The sequence below is a fragment of the Cervus elaphus genome, chromosome 1 (genome assembly GCF_910594005.1).
Source record: "Cervus elaphus chromosome 1, mCerEla1.1, whole genome shotgun sequence".
NCBI lineage: Eukaryota > Metazoa > Chordata > Mammalia > Artiodactyla > Cervidae > Cervus > Cervus elaphus.
The window spans coordinates 91,682,921-91,702,887 of record NC_057815.1 but is presented as its reverse complement, the minus strand read 5'-3'; the positions used below and the strand labels follow the sequence as shown (position 1 = coordinate 91,702,887).

The 19,967-nt window shown below is 40.4% G+C and overlaps 1 protein-coding gene across 1 annotated transcript in view; it reads right to left on the bottom strand.

The window, feature by feature from the left end:
* LOC122674183 (fatty acid desaturase 2-like protein FADS2B) overlaps positions 1-19,640 on the bottom strand; it is a 41,357-nt gene extending 21,717 nt beyond the window's left edge. The window contains exons 1-2 of the mRNA XM_043872359.1: positions 19,077-19,640; positions 6,734-6,844 (exon numbers count right to left, since the gene is read on the bottom strand). Of these exons, the coding sequence (XP_043728294.1) occupies positions 6,734-6,844; positions 19,077-19,397 (432 nt within the window). The 5' untranslated portion in view covers positions 19,398-19,640. The remainder of the gene's footprint in view (positions 1-6,733; positions 6,845-19,076) is intronic.
* Positions 19,641-19,967: the final 327 nt, after the last annotated feature.

The following is a 19,967-nucleotide window of genomic DNA, read 5'->3' as shown; positions in this document are numbered from 1 at the left end:
ATAGAATGGGAAATACTGGAGATCTCTTCAAGAAAATTAAAGGTACCAAAGAAAATTTTCATACAAAGATGGGCATAATAAAGGACAGAAACCATATGGACCTAACAGAAGCAGAAGATAGCAAGAAGAAGTGGCAAGAATACACAGAAGAACTACACAAAAAAGATCTTAATGACCCAGATATCCACAATGGTGTTGTGATCACTCACCAAGAGCCAGACATGCTGGAGTGTGAAGTCAAGTGGGCCTTAGGAAACATCACTACCAACAAAGGTAGCAGAGGTGAAAGAATTCCAGCTGAGTTATTGCAAACCTTAAAAGATGATGCTGTGAAAGTTCTGCACTCAATATGCCGGCAAACTTGGGAAACTCAGCAGTGGCCACACAACTTGAAAAATCAATTTTCATTCCAATCCCAAAGAAAGGCAATACCAAAGGATGTTCAGACTTCTGCACGATTGCAATCATTCCACACACTAACAAAGTGATGTTTAAAATTCTCCAAGCTAGGCTTCAACAGTATGTGAACCAAGAATTTCCAGATGTTCAAGTGGGTTTAGAAGAGGCAGAGGAACCAGAAATCAAATTGCTAACATCTGTTGGATCATAGAGAAAGCAAAGGAATTCCAAAAGACATCTACTTCTGCTTCACTGACTATGCTAAAGCCTTTGACCACGTGGATCACAACAAACTGAGGAAAATTCTTCAATAGCTAGGAATACCAGGCCAACTGACCTGCCTCCTGAGCAACCTATATGCAGGCCAAGAAGCAAGTTAGAACTGGACATGGAACAATGGAGTGGTTCCAAATTGGGAAAGGAGTCCATCAAGGCTGTATGTTGTCACTCTGCTTATTTAACTTCTATGCAGGGTATATAATGAGAAATATTGGGCTGGATGACGGAGAAGCTTGAATCAAGATTGCTGGGAGAAATATCAATAACCTCACATATGCAGATGACACCGTTACGGCAGAAAGCAAAGAGGACCTAAAGAGCCTCTTGGTGAAGGTGAAAAGGAGAGTGAAAAAGCTGGTTTAAAATGCAACATTCAAAAATGAAGATAATCGCAACAGGTCCCATGATTTCATGACAAACAGTTGGGGTAAACAATTAAAACAGTGACAGTCTTTATTTTCTTGGACTCCAAAATCACTGCAGATTGTGACTGCAGCCATGAAACTAAACTTTGCTTCTTCCTTGGAAGAAAAGCAGTGACAAACCTAGACAACATATTTAAAAGCAGAGACATTACTTTGACAACAAATGTCTGTCTAGTTAAAGCTATGGTCTTTCCTGTAGTCATGTATGGATGTGAGAACTGGACTATAAAGAAGTCTGAGCAGTGAAGAATTGATGCTTTTGAACCGTGGTGTTGGAGAAGACTCTTGAGAGTCCCTTGAACTACAAGGAGATCCAACCAGTCCATCCTAAAGGAGATCAGTCCTGAATATCATTTGGAAGGGCTGATGTTGAAGCTGAAGTTCCAGTCCTTTGGCCACCTAATAGGAAGAGCTGACTCATTGGAAAAGACCCTGATTCTGGGAAACATTGAAGGTACAAGGAGAAGGGGATGACAGAGAATGAGATGGCTGGATGGGCATCACTGACTCCATGGATATGAGTTTGAACAAGCTCTGGGAGATGGTGAAGGATAGAGAAGCGTGTTGTGCTGCAGTCCATGAGGTCACAATGAGTCAGACACAACCTAGTGACTGAAAAACAGCAACAGGGCGTTTCCCTGATTTTACCATCACATTCACTGTACTGCTGGGGTCACTAAAGCCCAGAAGGGTGGTTAATGTGAAGTCCTCCGCAAGTGATGGAAGCTGGATTTTAGCCTGTACTTCCTGACTTTCAGTTCTGTGCTCAAACAATAATTGTCTACATACATATTTTTGGGTAATCACAGATACACAAAGAAAATTCATATCAGATCTTTACCCTCAGGGATCAGCACTGTTTTAGATAATGGATAATTATAGCTCTCAGCCATGAATGGGATTATCTTTTCCTTAGAGAAAATATTTAGGAAAAACAACTAAGCTCTGCACCAGTTCCTCTTTCTAACCTAGGGCATCCTGCCCTAAATGATTCTGTAAATTTAGAGGCTTGTAAATTACTTGTGTGACTGTTGAGTTTATGATAATTACAATATCTGAAGTTTACTGAACATTTGCTACTTTCCAGAAACTGTTCTAAGCACTTTAAATGCCTTTAACTCTCTCAGTAATCTCCCAATAACAATTATGTGCTTGGTTCTATTGTTGCTATTTTACAGAGAGAGAAACTGAACCACAGACGGGTTTGGTACCTGGCCTAGGCTCATATCCCACAGTCTCAAGCCTTTCAAAGTTAGGGTCCCAAGACGGATGGGCCATGGTGGAAAGTTGTGACCAAACGTGGTCAGAAGGGAATGGCAAACCACTTCAGTATTCTTGCCTCCAGAATCCCATGAAAAGTATGAAAAGGCTAAAACTTATGACACTGAAAGATGAGCCCCCCCAGGTAAGTAGATATCCAATATGCTACTGGGGAAGAATGAAGAAATAGCTCCAGAAAGAATATGAGACTAGGCCAAGGCAGAAATTACACCCAGTTATGTATGTGTTTAATGACAAAAGTAAAGTCCAATTATATAAACAACAATATTGCATAGGGACCTTGAAAGTTAGGTCCATGAATCAAAGTAAACTGGACGGGGTCAAGCAACAGATGGCAAGGGTTAGCATCAACATTTTAGGAATCAGTGAACTACAATGTATTGGAATGGGTGAATTTAACTCCTGTGACCATTGTATCTACCACTGTGGGCAAGAATCCCTTATAAGAAATGGAGTAGCCATCATAGTAAACAAAAGAGTCTAAAATGCAGTACTTGGGTGCAGTCTCGAAAATGAGAGTATGATCTCTGCTCGATTCCAAAACAAACCATTCATTATCACAGTAATCCAAATCTATGCCCTGATCACTAATGCTGAAGAAGCTGAAGTTGAATGGTTCTCTGAAGACCTACCAGACCTTCTAACACTAACACACACAAAAAAGGTGTCCTTTTCATCATAGGGAATTGGAATGCAAAAGTAGGAAGTCAAGAGATACCTGAAGTAATAGACAAGCTTGGCCTTGGAGAATAAAATGAAGCTGGGCAAATGCTAACAAATTTTTGCCAAGAGAATGCACTGGTCATAGCAAACACTCTCTTCCAACAACACAAGAAACGACTCTATACATGGACATCACCAGATCGTCAATACTGAAATCAAATTGATTATATACTTTGCAGCTAAAGATGGAGAAGCTCTATACATCAGCAAAAACAAGACCAGGAGCTGATTATGGCTCAGATCATGAACTCCTTATTGCCAAATTCAGACTTAAATTGAAGAAAGTAGGGAAAACCACTAGGCCATTCAGGTATGATCTTGCAGTTATACAGTGGAAGTGACAAATAAATTCAAGGGATAAGATCTGATAGAGTGCTTGAAGAACTATGGACAGAGCTTTGTAACATTGTACTGGAGGTGATGATCAAAATCATCCCCAAGGGAAAGAAATGTAAAAAGGCAAAATGGTGTCTGTGGAGGCCTTAAATAGCTGAGAAAAGAAGAGAAGTGAAAGGCAAAGGAGAAAAGGAAAGATATGCCCATCTGAATGCAGATTTCCAGAGAATAGCAAGTAGAGATAAGAAAGCATTCTTATGCAAACAAAAAGTAGAGGAAAATGATAGAATGGAAAAAACTAGAGATCTCTTCAACAATATTGGAAATGTCAAGGGACCATTTCATGCAAAGATGGGCATAAAAAGGACAGAAATGAAAAAAGAAAAAGAAAAAGGACAAAAATGGTAAAGACCTAACAGAAAAGAAGATATTAAGGAGATGTGGCAAGAATAAACTGAATTATATAAAAAAAAACTCTAGAGATTCAGATAACCACGATGGTATGGTCATTCACCTAGAGCCAGACATTTTGCAACGTGAAGTCAAGAGGTCCTTAGAAAGCACTGGGATGAACAATGCTAATGGAGATGATTTAATGCTAATGGAGGTGGTGGAATTCCAGCAGAACTACTTCAAATCCCAAAAGATAATTCTACTATAGTGCTACACTCCATATGCCAGCAAATTTGGAAAGCTCAGCAGTGGCCACAGGACTTGAAAAGTCAATTTTCATTCCAATCCCAAAGGAAGGCAATGCCAAAGAACATTCAAAGTACCAATAATTGCTCTCATTTCACATGCTAGCAAGGTAATGCTCAAAATCCTTCAAGCTAGGCTTCAACAGTACATGAACTGAGAACTTCCAGATATACAAGTTGGATTTAGAAAAGGCAGAGGAACCAAAAATCAAATTACCAATATCTGTTGGATCATAGAAGAAGCAAGAGAATTCCAAAAAATAAAAATAAAAAAAATCTGCTTCACTGACTACACTAATATTCCTGCTGGTTTACTGTTTCTTCTGATCCTTTGTGGATCACAACAAGCCATGGAAAATTCTTAACAAGATGGGAGTACTAGACCATCTTACCTGCCTCATGAGAAACCTGTATGCAGGCCAAGAAGCAACAGTTTGAACCAGACTTGGAACAATGGACTGGTTCAAAATTGGGAAAGGAGTACATCATGGCTGTATATTGTCACCCTGCTTATTTAATTTATATGCAGAGCACATCAAGTGAAATGCTGTGCTGAATGAAGCAGAAGCTGGGATCAAGATCGCTGGGAGAAATATCAACAACTTCAGATAGGATCATAGCACTCTAATGGCAGAAAGTTAACAGGAACTAAAGAGTCTGTTGATGAAGGTGAAAGAGGAGGGTAAAAAAGCTGGCTTCAAACTCAACATTCAAAAAATGAAGATCATGACATTCAGTCCAATCACTTCCTTCAAATAGATGGTGAGAAAATAGAAACAGTGACAGACTTTATTTTCTTGGACTTCAAAAATCACTGTAGCCAGTGATTGCAGCCATGAAATTAAAAGATGCTTGCTCCTTGGAAGAAAAGCAGTGACAAAGGTAGACAGCATATTATAAAGCAGAGACGTTAGTTTGCCAACAAAGGTCCATATAGTCAAAGTTATGGGTTTTCCAGTAGTCATGTATGGATGTGAGAGTTGGACATGAAAGAAGGCTGAGCATCAAAGAATTGTTGTTCTTGAACTGTGGTGTTGGAGAAAACCCTTGAGAGTCCCTTGGACAGCAGGGAGATCAAACCTGTCAGTCCTACAGGAAATCAACCCTGGGTATTCATTGAAATGACTGATGGTTAAGCTGAAGCTCCAATACATTGGCCACCTGATAAAAGAACCAACTCATTGGAAAAGATCCTGGTGCCTGGAAAGGTTGAGGGCAGGAAGAGCAGAGGGCGACAGAGGATGAGATGTTTGGATGGCATCATGGACTCAATGGACATGAGTTAGAGCAAACTCTGGGAGATAGTGACGGAACATGGAGGCCTGGAGTGCTGCAGTTCACGGGGTCGCAGAGTCAGACGTGACTTACTGACCGAACAACAGCATCTCGGCTCCTACACCTTGTCACAGGAACCAGGCTCGGTGTCCAGGCTGTCTGCCTGAGGGCCCACTCATCTCAATACAGTGCATTGCTTCCTGACACACAGCCTTGAGGGATGCACATGGGCCTAAGGAGTCAGCCTAAGTATTCCTCTTCGTCCTGCACGTAACCAGTCCTGTCTCCTCAGATTCCTCCTATCCCCTTGAGAGTTTGTTTCTACATTTCTTAAAGTGGAAATGTAATTCTTATTCTTTCTGCCTCACAGCGATATCTGGATCACCACTTTATACAAAGTATTTCAAAAGAATGGTACAATTGTAAGCTGTTTTAAAACATGAAGTGCAAAAGAAAAAAAAAAATGCAGTGCTTAATATTAGCTAAAATCCCTTTAAGCTTTATGTGCAACCATTCTAGTGAATTCTAGTTTTATGGACGTGCCTGCCCTCTGAAGACAGTTTTTCAGTCAACCAAAGTCTTGGCAAAAGGGAGCGAGGTGGGAGGGGGGTTCAGGATGGGGAACACATGTAAATCCATGGCTGATTCATGTCAATGCATGGCAAAACCACTACAATATTGTAAAGTAATTAGCCTCCAACTAATAAAAATAAATGAAAAAAAAAAAAAAAAAGAAAGAAAACGGTGCTTTTTGTGGGGAATATCCAAAGGTTTGGAGCCAGAAGGAAGTGAACTGGAGTTCCTGTTCTTTGCATTTCAGAAGGTAGTTTATTCTCCTAGAATTGTAATTTCTCCGATTGTAAAAAGAACTATAGTTAGGATATAGTCACATCATTGATTCAACAGCTATTTATGGAATTCCTACTACAGTTCCAATCCTGTGCTGGTAGGTACTGAGGACACGTAGTCTCTGGTCTCATGGAAACTAACAGGGAACATCAAACAATTATAAGCAGACATGGAAAAAGAAAAGTTATGTGTAAGTTGTGTGGCAAGAAGTAGGTAGTTAGAAACATGGAATTACTGTTTGGCACAGGGACAAGCATTCCATTCCTTTGTTTCTCAGAGCTTTAAGAATTCTGAGGATCTAAGGAGGATGACATTATTTTGAAATACTTGGAATCCTCTTATTTAAGCTATTGCAGGCCCTCCCAGACATGATGATGGCTGGTTTCCCACAGAAAATGATAAGTTGGCCCTGAAATATACCTCGTCCCCATTCCTCTGCATACTCTTGAGTCCTCAGACTTCACTTACGTTTTTGTTTCTCTCCTGATTGGGCTCTTCTGGAGCAAGCTCTCCAATGAGCAGGGGTTTAAGGTACAACTGCACAATGTCAGGGTCCGGATGCATGGCTCTGAAGACATCCTGTGAATCAGAGAGAACTGTTAGAGGCTTAAAAAGACATGCTTACAACACAGATATCTCCTCTTTCTTATTTCATTCTGTACCGACCTTAGGAATCAGCACAGGCTATGTTATAGAGCATTTACTTCTAACCCTAGGTTGATATTTCAAGTTCATTGATCAGAATTATCCTTGAAATTCTTCCATGAAAGCCTCACAATGGCGATTCACCCACTGAGTGCATGCCTTACTAGGCAAGTCCTGGGTAGAAAGTTGATCCCCAAGCATTGGAAGACATCGTTGTTTATTTTATTGAGCACCAGAAGTAGTTGACTTTGAAATTATGGGTCATGGTGAATCTTTAGAGTCAAACCTCAGGCTTGGTGTGGAAGTTGCCCACATTATTTGAGGCATGCAGCAACCAAGACTGCCTATGCAAATCACATCTATCAGAGTTTCCCTTTTAGTTCTTGACCAAGGACCAGAGGACAGAGGCTCTCACATTAAGTTATTTCCAAGGAAAGACAAGTTAAAGTTGATGATGATAACAAATGTCTAAGAGGGCATAGGAGCAAAGCCCTCAAATTTTTAGTTGTCTAAAGTAGCACTTTCTTGGCTAAGTTTATCACTGAAGAAGCCTTAACACTATTTCTAAAAGAAAACAAAACAACAACAACAAAAGAAATTAAAAAAAAAAAAAAAAAAAACACCATAGCATTCTCTTTAGGGGCTTGAGACAGGCACAAAATAGAGCTGACCCACTATATTTTGCCAAATCCATTCCCATTTTAGGTAGTAACTCCAAGTGGCTATGAGAAGGATGTTGATTCTCAAGTCCTGCTTAAGTTTGGAAATAAGAGATAGAGTTTTGTTTTTGTTTTGTTTTGTTTTTCCCCTCCTGGGATTTAAACTGGTTTGGGGCAAAGGAGGCTTCTCCAAGACTAAGATACTGGGCTTCTTGCTATTATGGCTATGAGAATAGGAAGGATTTAGTATGAAGAGAAATAACCAAGGTTTTAATGTGAATGTGTGGAATCCATACACAATACTTTGGAGTGGTGGTGTTGCCTAGTGCTGATTAAGAAACTGGATCCCCGAGCAGCCTTCCTCCACCCAAGTTCAGTACTTGCTGTGTAATTGTGGACAAGTCTCTTAACCAGTCCATGCTCCTGTTTTCTCTTCCCTAACATGGGAGTGACTGTAATAGGTACTCAGTATATAAAGTTATTATAGAAATTAAGTGAATTGATTAGAATCTGAGTGGCTTATAGTAAATTCTCAGACATATTAGTTCTCTTTCCTATGTGTATGCCTCTGGGCTTGCTTGGTGGCTCAGATGGTAAAGAATCTGCCTGCAATGCAGGAGAGCCCTGTTAGATCCCTGGGTTGGGAAGATCCCCTGGAGAAGGGAAAGGCTACCCATCCCAGTATTCTTGCCTGCAGAATTCCATGGACAGATGAGCTGGTGGACTACAGTCCATGGCGTTGCAAACAGTTGTACTCGACTAAGCAACTAAGATACACAGGGATAAGAGCTACCTGCCTGCCTTCTCTTCAATAAAATATAACAGTTCAGAGATTCTCTTTCCATACTCCACTTGGAGTGAACTCTGAATTGTTTTAGTGAATACAATGAACCCTCCATCTTCAAAATCTAAAGCAACTTTAGATATAACTAGAACTACATGCAAGCCTACACATAAAGCATTTTCATATGTGTAGGCTTGTATGTATGTGTGTATATATATATATAATATATATATATGAATGAGGTTATTCAGAGGGGTGCAATATCAACCCTTTAGACTCACTTTTCTAGATTGACTGATGTAAGAAGGGATTTGCATCTGCTAGAACCAGTCCAGGATCTACTGTTCATTCTGCATTTGCACACTTTCTCTGACCCCCTCGGGAAATGCTGCTTTCAAAGATGTGTTTTCGTGTCACATTCAATGACTCTAAAGTTAGTTTACCTAACAGGATGAGAGTCATTCGGTGATTACAAATGTGACTAAACGTTTCAGGATGGCCCATACTGAAAAATCATGTTCTGCCTGTTGTTAAGGAACAGATGAGGGTGAGAAACACTCTGAGGGATCAAGATCAGAGTGTAGAGGAGGGTGAGGCCCTGGATTTGCATCTTACTCTGAGCAGTCATCCGGAGCCCTGGAAAAGTGTGCTGATGCTAATGTTCCTCTGGGTTCACTGTTTCTTCTGATCTTCAGCAAGATTCACAGGTCAGTACTGTGACAACAGAGACTAAAGGCCCACAGAGTTTTCCAGAATAGTAAGAACTGCCCTGCTGTGTGGAACTCTTTTCATTGTATTAATGGGCAGTACAGAAGTGCTTAGGCAGTCTTAGAATATTCAGTTTGAAGGAATTTGCCTATTAGAGTCTAGATACAGAGTAAGTTATGAAATCTCCTTCTCTAAAGACCTTCAAAAATAAGTTTGTTTTTTTTTTTTAATTAACTTTATTTGGCAAGTATGCTCCTCTTGAAGAAAGTCTGGGCTAAATGAAAGGGAGAGGGAATAATACCTTTTTTTTTTTTTCCACTTTATCCTGTGTACAAGGTGCTCTATGGGCCAACTCATCATCATCAACTTAGTTTTGTGAGGTTCCATCATTTTTGTTATACATATAAAGACTCCAAATCTCAGGACATTTCCACAGTAAGTGGGAGAGCCAGGATTTGAACTCAAGTCTATGTGGCTTTAAAGCCAGGAAGTCATAAGGTCCATTCCAGTCTTAACATGTACAGTTCTTTTCCTGAAAGAAGGGTGACACGAGATTGTTTTGGCAGGATGTTAAGATCACTATATGCATGCTAGCCAGTTAGTAAAGGTGTTTCCCACCTTAGGTTTTAATCACGTGCATCACTTTGTCTGTGGCCCCAACCTACTTCTCCAGGTTTGCCTCTCACCATACCCTTCAGGCCTCATCCTGTCCGACGTAAGTCTCCCTGTTCTATCAACATTCCATGACCCTGTGTAGTTCTGAAGCTTTGTGATACATACGGCTCCTTTGCCTTGACTGCTCCCTCCATTTTTTCAACTTAAAAGTTCCTTCTCATTCTTGAACATCCAGATGAAACATGCCTCCCTAACACAGTCAGGAAAGTTATTTATGATCTCTTCTGGGCTCCCATGACACTGTGTTCCTAAAGCTTTTCAAATGATGTTGTAGTGACACTGTATTCACAAAGGCCTTCTTAGTGGCTTTTGGCTTTTTCGAAGACTGGGACCATGCACTATTGATTAAATTATACATGATGTTTCTCGCTGTGCCTGGAATATGACATGGGATCAAGAGATGTCTCATGAATAAGGGAAAGGGTGAATGAATAGAGCAGTATATGATTTCTCTAACAAGGAGAAAGTTGAGAAGCATTGAGTTCAAAGGATATGGGTCTTAAGCACTGCTGTCTCTTCCCCGCTCTCAGCATCTCTATTTTCTGACCTCTTAACTACTTTATACTCTCTCATTTTTGTCTGTTATCTTTTGATTCACTTCTCAAGCATCATCTCTATTTCCTAACCTATTCATAAATTTACACTGTAGCTCCTCTTAAGACTGATTATTTCCCAAACAGTATCAACACAGAGGAAATGTGTGATTATCTTTGCTTTCACAAGTGAGTTTGGAAATCCTGCTGATTTTTTGCTGTTATTTAATGGGGGGCGGAAAGCTGTCCTTTATTGGAAGAGCAGTATGATCCCTAGTGGGAGAGACAAGTATGTAAAGTGAGAAGGCCTGAGAAGAATCACGTCCTTACAATTTAACTACTGTATACTGGCTGTGACCTGCATCAAGGCACTTGGCCTAGAGGGCATGTGTGGGTTGAAACCCAGGAGACACTCCATTTGCCAAATCTTTTTCTGCAACCAACCAAAGTGTGTGCCTATAAAATTTACACCAAACTACAGCATAGGGAGCAGTGCAGGATGTTGTTTATACTGGGAAAATGCTTAATTTCTCAAGATTCGATTTGTTTTCTAACTGTGGATACTACTTATTCTCCCACATGGGCTCATTCATTCCTTCATTCATTTATTCAGTCATTACAAAACCTTGCTGAAGACTTAGCCTGGCAACAAAGAGCTTAAGCTTTGGAGTCAGATGCCATTAAATGATTATATTTTTATATAATTATTATTTGATTCATCTGAATTGGGTTGAAATTTCCGCAAATTCAGAAAAAACAAAAGCACCCATAGTGAATATATGTATATAGTCACAAAATCAATATAACTAGAACATAGATTGTGATTTACTTATCTCAAAAAGCTCACCACGGGACTTTCCTGTCAGTCTGGTGATTAAGACTCCATGCTTCCAATGGAGGGGTGTGGGTTCCATCCCTGTTGGGCAACTTAGGTCCCCCACGCCTTGCAGCCTAGCCAAAAAACCAGAAACTCACCAGAATATCCAATACCCAACCGCAGACACCCATTCCTACATCTTTGGGTAATTTCTCTTCTGGTTCCTTCTCAGATCTCACCTGTTTCAAGGCAAATGCTAAATCGAGGTCCCTCGTATTTCTGGAAGATCACAATTTTTGAGTAGGCTGATTTATAGGGAGAATACAGTTTGTGCCTTCGTTCTGGAAAAGAGCCACTTTGGAGTGGAGAATGTTTACATGAAGTCACCAAGATTCCCCTCCACCCACAGGGATAAACAGAGGGCTATTTTTTGCCATAACTCACTCTATTATTTGAGAACTTTCATTATTTGAGATGTTTTCCTGTGATATATTTACTGAGCTCCAGGCCAGATTCTCTCTCTGTCCAGTGTCCCCACCAAACCTGTTCATCTTCCTGGCTTCATTACCTCATAAGGGCAACTGCCACCCACTTACCTACATAAGTCATCCATCAGGCAGTTTAGACTCCTTACTCCTTCTTAGTTACCCAGCCACTTATCCCCTGTTATAAATTATGTCTCCTGGTTATCCATCCCCTCTTCCTCATTTCTGTTGTCAGTGTCTTACTCAGGATTTCAGCATGTTCTGTAGACTCCTTCCTTTGATTCTTTAATTGTTGTTTTTTTTTTTTTTTTTAATGTGGGACCATAGCCTATTGACAATGTTGTGATAGCTTCAGGTGGACAGCAAAGGGACTCAGCCATACGGATAACTGTATCCATTCTGCCTTGACTAAGTCTTCTTGATCTTCAAACTTTACTTAACCTCCAGGCTGTTTGAAAAAGAGTCCCTCTTCATGGCCATTATCACCCATTAGCACTTTAACTGCACTTGTCTCTTTACTCTTGTACCTATTTTTCAACTTGAACCGTCATTCAAATGAGAATCAAATTAAAATTTAATTTTAAAGTAAAAAAAAAAATGTTGACAGCCCACCAAAGATGCAGTTATTACTGATGACAACTTTCCTTTTATAAACAGCTGGAATCCTGGTTGGTTTCCTTGTAGGACTGGGTGTAGGGAGGGATGCTGGGCTAGAGAAGTGTCATTACCTGCAGCGGGAGGAGAGGAAGACCTACAGTGATGGTAAAATCCAGAGTCCTTTGCTCAGAACTCAAGATTATTTCTCCCCCTCCTCCTTCTCTTGTCTCTTTCTTTACTTCCCACACCCTTCATCCTCTCTTCTTCCTTCCTCTCTTCTCATCCTCAAGCCATCATGTTGACCAGGATTGTGCTAAGCAAAGGATATGGCCAAGCTGGGACACCTATTCTGCTGGTGCTTACTCACAATGTGAACCTGATCCGTATCCCACCTCTGTACACATCCTCTCCTGCCCCGCTCTAGCCTTGCCTCTATTGATTTCACATGACTGACTCTTTTGGACTTGCATACAGCTCGTTCTTCTTCCACCTTGCAGTCTTCCAAGCACTTGAAACAAATTTTGCTCTATTTCCTCTGGGCTTTTTTCATATCTTTCCTGTCATATTGGATTTTTACTCTGATGAAGAGTTTGAGTTTCTCAGTGTCCCTCTCAGAGCATGATGTTCAGACACAAGGAGGTGGATGACCACACACATTGGGTAATAACCTTGACTTCTTTGTTCTGAACATGCTGCTCTTGCACACACCTCACAAGATTGTGTTTACTTCTTTTGTGGAGACCAGAAATATTGTGGACTTACTTATATAAAACTCGGGACTTCCCAGGTGGCACTAGTCATAAAGAACCCTCCTGCCAATGCAGGAGACATAAGAGATGAAGGTTTGATCCCTGGGTAGGGAAGATCCCCTGGAGGAGAGTAGGATAACTCATTCCAGTATTCTTTCCTGGAGAATTGCCAAGTACAGAGGAGCCTAGTGGGCTATAGTCCATAGGGTTACCCAGAGTCAGACATGACTGAAGTAACTTACACAACTTAGAATACAATGATACTTCATATGGACATATTGTAATCTATATAATTAATTCTTCTTGTTGGACTTATAGGTCATTTCTGGCTTTTCATAGGTAAGTTTTTCCAGGTGAGAAGATCTAAGCCTTGATTTTATTTATTAGCATTGTGTATTAACTTCAAATCACACAATATGAAAAAAATCAGATAAACAATATGTGCAGTAACAGGAATTCATGTGCCTGTGCCTTGTATAATAGACTTACCCTCTTCCAGCAACACAAGAGAGGACTCTACACATGGACATCACCCGATCTTCAACACTGAAATCAGATATATTATATTCTTTGCAGCCAGAGGTTGAGAAGCTCTATAGAGTCAGCAAAAGTAAGACCAGAAGGTGACTGTGGCTCAGATCATGAACTCCTTATTGCCAAATTCAGACTTAAATTGAAGAAAGTGGGGAAAACCACTAGATCTCTCTGGTATGACCTAAATCAAATCCCTTACAATTAAACAGTGGAAGTGAGAAATAGATTCTAGGGACTAGATCTGACAGATAAAGTGATGAACTATAGATGTAGGTTCATGACATTGTACAGGAGAGAGGGAGCAAGACCATCCCCAAGAAAAAGAAATGCAAAAAAGCAAAATGGCTGTCTGAGGAGGCCTTACAAATAGCTTTGACAGGAAGAGACATGAAAAGCAAAGGAAAAAAGGAGGGATATACCCGTCTGAATGCAGAGTTTCAAAGAATAGCAAGGAGAGATAAGCAAGCCTTCCTCAGTGATCAATGAAAAGAAATAGAGGAAAACAATAGAATGGGAAAAACTAGAGATCTCTTCAAGAAAGTTAAAGATACCAAGGGAACATTTCATGCAAAGATTGGCTCAATAAAGGACAGAAATATTATGGAACAAACAGAAGCCAAAAATATTTAGAAAAGGTGGCAAGGATATATAGAAGAACTGTACAAAAAAAAATCTTCAAGACCCAGGTAATCACGATAGAGTTGTCACTCACCTAGAGCCAGACATCCTGGAATGTGAAGTCAAGTGGGCCTTAGGAAGCATCACTACAAACAAAGCTAGTGGAGGGGATGGAAATCCAGTTGAGCTCTTTCAAAACCTAAAAGATGATGCTGTGAAAGTGCTGCACTCATTTTGCCAGCAAATTTGGAAAACTCGGTAGTGGACACAGGACTGGAAAAGGTCAGTTTCATTCCAATCCCAAAGAAAGACAATGCCAAAGAATACTCAAACTATTGCACAGTTGCACTCATCTCACATGCTAGTAAAGTAATGCTCAATCTCCAAGTCAGGCTTCAACATTGCATGAACCGTGAAATTCCACATGTTCAAGCTGGATTCAGAAAAGGTATAGGAACCAGAGACTAAATTGCCAAAATCTGCTGGATTATTGAAAAAGCAAGGGAGTTCCAGAAAAACACCTATTTGTGCTTTATTGACTATCCCAAAGCCTTTGACTGTGGATCACAATTAACTGTGGAAAATTCTGAAAGAGTTGGGAATAACAGACCACCTGACCTGCCTCTTGTGAAAACTGTATGCAGGTCAGGAAGCAACAGTTAGAACTGGACATGGAACAACAGACCGGTTCCAAATAGGAAAAGAAGTGTGTCAAGGCTGTATATTGTCACCCTGCTTATTTAACTTCTATGCAGAGTACATCATGAGAAACTCTGAGCTGGAGGAAGCACAAGCTGGAATCAAGATTGCTGGGAGAAATATCAATAACATCAGATATGCAGATGACACCACCCTTATGGCAGAAAGTGAAGAAGAACTAAAGAGCCTCTTGATGCAAGTGAAAGAGGAGAGTGAAAAAGTTGGCTTAAAGCTCAACATTCATAAAACTAAGATCATGGCATCCGGTCCCATCACTTCATGGCAAATAGATGGGAAACATTGGAAACAGTGGCAGACTTTATTTTTTGGGCTCCAAAATCACTGCAGATGGTGACTGCAGCCATGAAATTAAAAGACACTTACTCCTTGGGAGAAAAGTTATGACCAAGCTAGAGAGCATATTAAAAAGCAGAGATGTTACTTTGCCAACTAAGGTCCGTCTACTGAAGGCTATGTCTTTTTCCCAGTATTCATGTAGGGATGTGAGAGTTGGACTATAAACAAATGTGAGCACCAAAGAATTGATGCTTTTGAAATATGGTTTTGGAGAAGACCTTTTAGAGTTCCTTGGACTGCAAGGACATCCAACCAGTCCATCCTACAGGAAATCAGTCTTGAATATTCATTGGAAGGACTGATGTTGAAGCTGAAACTCCACTGCTTTTGTCACCTGATGCAAAGAGCTGACTCATTTGATAAGATCCTGATGCTAGGAAAGGTTGTAGGTGGGAGGAGAAGAGAATGACAGAGGATGAGGTGATTGGATGGCAGCAGTGCCTCAATGGATATGAGTTTAAGTAAACTCTGTGTGTTGGTGATGGACAGGCAGGCCTGTTGTGCTGCAGTCCATGGGGTCACAAAGAGTTGGACATGATGGAGCAACTAACTTACTGTAGTAAAATTCCTTGAAAAAAATGACAACTTATTTCAGAATAACTAAGTAATAATAAACACCATTTTTTGAGTGTTTAATCTGTCCCAGGTATAAGAAGAAAACCTTTATTTTATCTCCACTGACTTTGACAACCATACTAAGATAGAAGTATCATTATCCCACTTTCTAGATAAAGGAGCTGAGGTTCCAAGAACTTCAGCAAGCTTCTCAGGACATTCCTGGTAAGTGGAGGAGCCCAGATAGAAACCACACCTCTTTCATTCCCAAATTTGTACTCTTAAACATTAGACTGGACACCTCACAAAGTTTAGAATGATTCACCACATGAATGAATGAATGAATGACCTTATGGAACAAATTACCTTGGTATCATTATGCACTTTTCATGAGAAGGATGGAGGCTTGGGGAAGAGTTTCTATGTAAATAAGGAAAGATGCTCCCCTCTGGGCAGGTGCAGCTATGGTCCAGGGCTTGTGCACAGAGATCATATTTGGTGCACATTTGCCTTTCAGGGTACAGCTTGCAAAAAGTTTTTAGGCTGTAGAGAGAGCATTTGACCTTAGGTTCTCTGACTTCTTGGTCTTCCCTCCTTCCCTAGAGAGCATGCTGTTTCTCCACCACGTATTCCTCTGTTCCCAGTAGGCAACAATCAGGACTTCTAAGCAGGTGGTAAACAGGAAATGTGAGTCACATCTCTGAGGCTATGGATGCTGTGATATGAATAACAGTAGCTATAGCTTAATGAAAGGTGCATCTGGTATTATGCTAAACCCTTTACAAGCTTTAGTATCATTTACCAATTAGATAGGTAAGGTAGTTCCTATTATGTAGATGATGAAGCTGAGTTCCAGAGCATTTCAGGGACTTTCCCAGGCTTATGTAACCAGTATACTGCACCTCAGGCTCCATGTTCTCTGAGTGGCCATGGAATACCGTGGTTGTCAGAATTCTCCTGGCACCCTTCCATTCTTCTCTAGCCATCATCCCCTGGAGACTTTTCTCTGAACATTCTGGATCTGCCTTCTAAAAGTCTAGGGCACATGACTGACCATGCTCAGGGTGTTCATCCTCAAGACACAAATCCTAAGGTGTCATGTGTATTTTCCCATAACATTCAATTCTTTCTTGTTGACTAGAATTGGATGCAGAATCATGATCTTTCTCTGAGTTCTGGGAGATAAAACTCACCAGCAAATGACAAATTCATCAGCTGAGCTTCTTCCTGCAAGCTACATCTACCAGTTATATTCAAGGTGGTTGAAGGTACATATTTTTCTAACACATCCTCTGAGCTGATTCTGTGACTTGTGTTAGAAAAGCATTGTCCATATTTTCTTTGTGTTGTGGAGATGAGATCTGTAGTATTTTTTTTCCTTTTTTTTTTGTCACATTATTTTTTTAAGTGAAGTATAATTGCTTTACAGAATTTTGTGGTTTTCTGTCGTACATCAACAAGTATTTTTTCCCTTTATTTTTGTTAATCTTTCCCCTGATTCTTGCACAAATGACTGTCACTTGGCTTCTTCTATCCTCAGCTCTCTGGCTTCCTAGGGTCTTCCTGACACATGTGAGACTCCCATCATGGGCCACAAGCTCATGCACACTTTCCCAGGAAAAGGTTGAGCTTTGTTTTAAAAATATCAGATCAGACCGGAGTGGTGGGGATGTGGAAGGGTCTGCTCAGAAAGACATTCTTTGACTGCAGAATCAAGATGAGAAGATGATAGAAGATCCTGATTAGACAGAGAAGTTGAGAAATTTGGGGGAGATGAGAATTGGGGAAAGAAGATGCTGCTAGTGTCAAAAAACAAAATCTTTCTTTTTTGCAAACTTGCCATATGCTTGTGTATTCTGTTTTTATCAGTCAGGTAACACAGAGCAGAATTTCATGAATCAATATTTTTAATCCTATGCTTTGAAACCAGTTGGAAAAATTATATGCTAACATGAAAACAACAAGGGTAACATTAAAATAATGTTTAAATTTCTACTCTATAATATGCTAATTTTCTGATCTTGAATTAGTTTATTTAACACATTTTATTCTCCATTTTTTCATGTGTATAATGTGGAGAAAACATTCCTAATTGGGCTAAAATCAACTTTCTTATAGAATAATTTAGGGTGAATTCCTAAATGCATTTAAGGATTGAGAAACCTCCGTCTTCAATATTAAATGAAAATTTTGTTTTGAAGATCAGCTATAAAGGGCTTTATGGTAAAAAAAAAAAAAAAAAAAAAAAACCCTATCTGATTTAAAAATCTGTCACTGTTATTCGTGTGGCCTGAGATACATTATTTTCATGTTTTAGTATCAGTTTTTTCCATCTTTAATATGGGAATACCATTCACTTTCCTTACGATGAGGTTTAAGTGAGGTCATGCATTTGAATGTGTCTATGGTGTCTTTGGGCTTCCCAAGTGGTGCTAATGGTAAGAACACTCCTGCCAATGCTGGAGAGGTAAGAGATACAGGTTTGATCCCTGGGTCAGGAAGATCCCCCGGAAAAGAGAATGGCAACCCACTCCAGTATTCATGCCTGGAGAATCCCATGGACAGAGGTTCCTGGCAGAATGTGGTCCACAGGGACACAAAGAGTTGGACGCAGCTGAAGCGCCTTAACACACATGATGCATGGTATTTTAGGCATCCACTGAAAGTCTGTTTTTTCAGCTATTTTGGTGTAGGAGAGTTATGAGGAAAAACAGTGAAGGAAAGTGGTTAAGACTGAAAGTTAAGAAAGATAAGTGTTTTGAATCTGAGATCTGATGGCTGGGTGAACGTGGGTGAGTCACTTAACCAGTGATTTCAGTTACTTCTTCCATAAAAGAGGGTTGTATTACCTGTATCACACTGAATGAACTACACGACAAAAAAGAACTCTACAAAGTCTAAAAGCCTGTGTCACTGTACACTTTCAACATCGTTCAACATTTTGATGCTCGCCTGATGTATTGCTGTCTGTTTCACGCACTCCAGTTGTAGGAGTCTGAGAAATTTCTACTTGAGTGAAGACATTTTTTTCCAGATTTTACTCACTTATTTGTAACTTTCTTCTTATAAGACAATGACTCCATTTCAAAACAAGACAAACAAACAAACAAACAAAAAACATAATGCCAAGAACAAAAACCAAAACCTGAAATACACATAGTATCTACTGTCAGCACCTGAACTCATCCCAAAACTAGTGTAAATAATAGCTAGACCTTCAGGCTCAATTAGCTTTCAACTTTTTGCTGGATAGGAATCTTGAAAAATTGATTTGGGAGGAGATGAGTGATCATGGAGCTTGAACACATACTTGAAATGCTTTTGGAAAGACAGCCGAGGTCCCAGCCACCCAGCAGCTGGAACAGAGAGAGAGAGGGCAGACTTTGACTTCCTTACCGTGGCGTATTCCCCAGCGTAGTGGTTGAGAACCTTGCGCCCACCGGGATGCCTGTCCGCCCAGCCAGTAACATCGTAGACCTTGCGATTGATCACCAGCCACTGGTCAGTCTCCTGTCTGTGTCTCTGGATCTCCTGCCAGGTGTACCTGTTGAGGCTTTTCCTGGGCAAGTCACACTTCGCATTTGCCTCCTGCCTTGCAGAGAACTTGGCTTTTCCACTTGCTCCTGGTTTCCCATTTGCCTGATGCCTCGAACCTAGGTACAGCTGGTTCTCGTCTACAAGGCTCCCATTGCCCTCAGGCTTTTCTTCAAACATCATTGCCTTTGTACTTTTAGAATTTCTGGCTTGACACCTGGAATTTCTAATTCTCACCTGATTGAACTACAGAATGAACTTTTCCCTCTCCTTTCATTCCATGAAGTAAGAAGCCTATACAGAAAACTTTTTAGACTTCTTGACTCTTGGCAAACCTGATAGTGAGCTCCTTCCTAGCGTCTCACTTCTCTGTCCTGAGTCTTTTTTTGTCCTGATGAAGACTGTACTACCTTTTCCCGCACCCAACATTAGTCTGCCTGTCTCTCTTCTCTCTGCTGGCTGATCGTTTAGCAGTGTTCTTATTCATCATTAAATGTCCCTTAGGCAAGAGCTGGAGCCAATCATAGTCCAGAGGATGGTGTGGCCTGACCCCTGGGAGGAGGGGCTGGGCTCCCTCTCTGCTGACTGCCTACACTGGCATCATGCTGGGTCAGGTGCATTACCTCTCCCCCATTGAAAGGAAGAGTTGTTTTAATTCAACACATGAGCAGAAGCTTTCAAAATCTCTAGGAGGATATGAAAGCTTCCTGGAATTGGGAAATGTTCTTTTGTTGTCGTTGTTAAGATTGGACA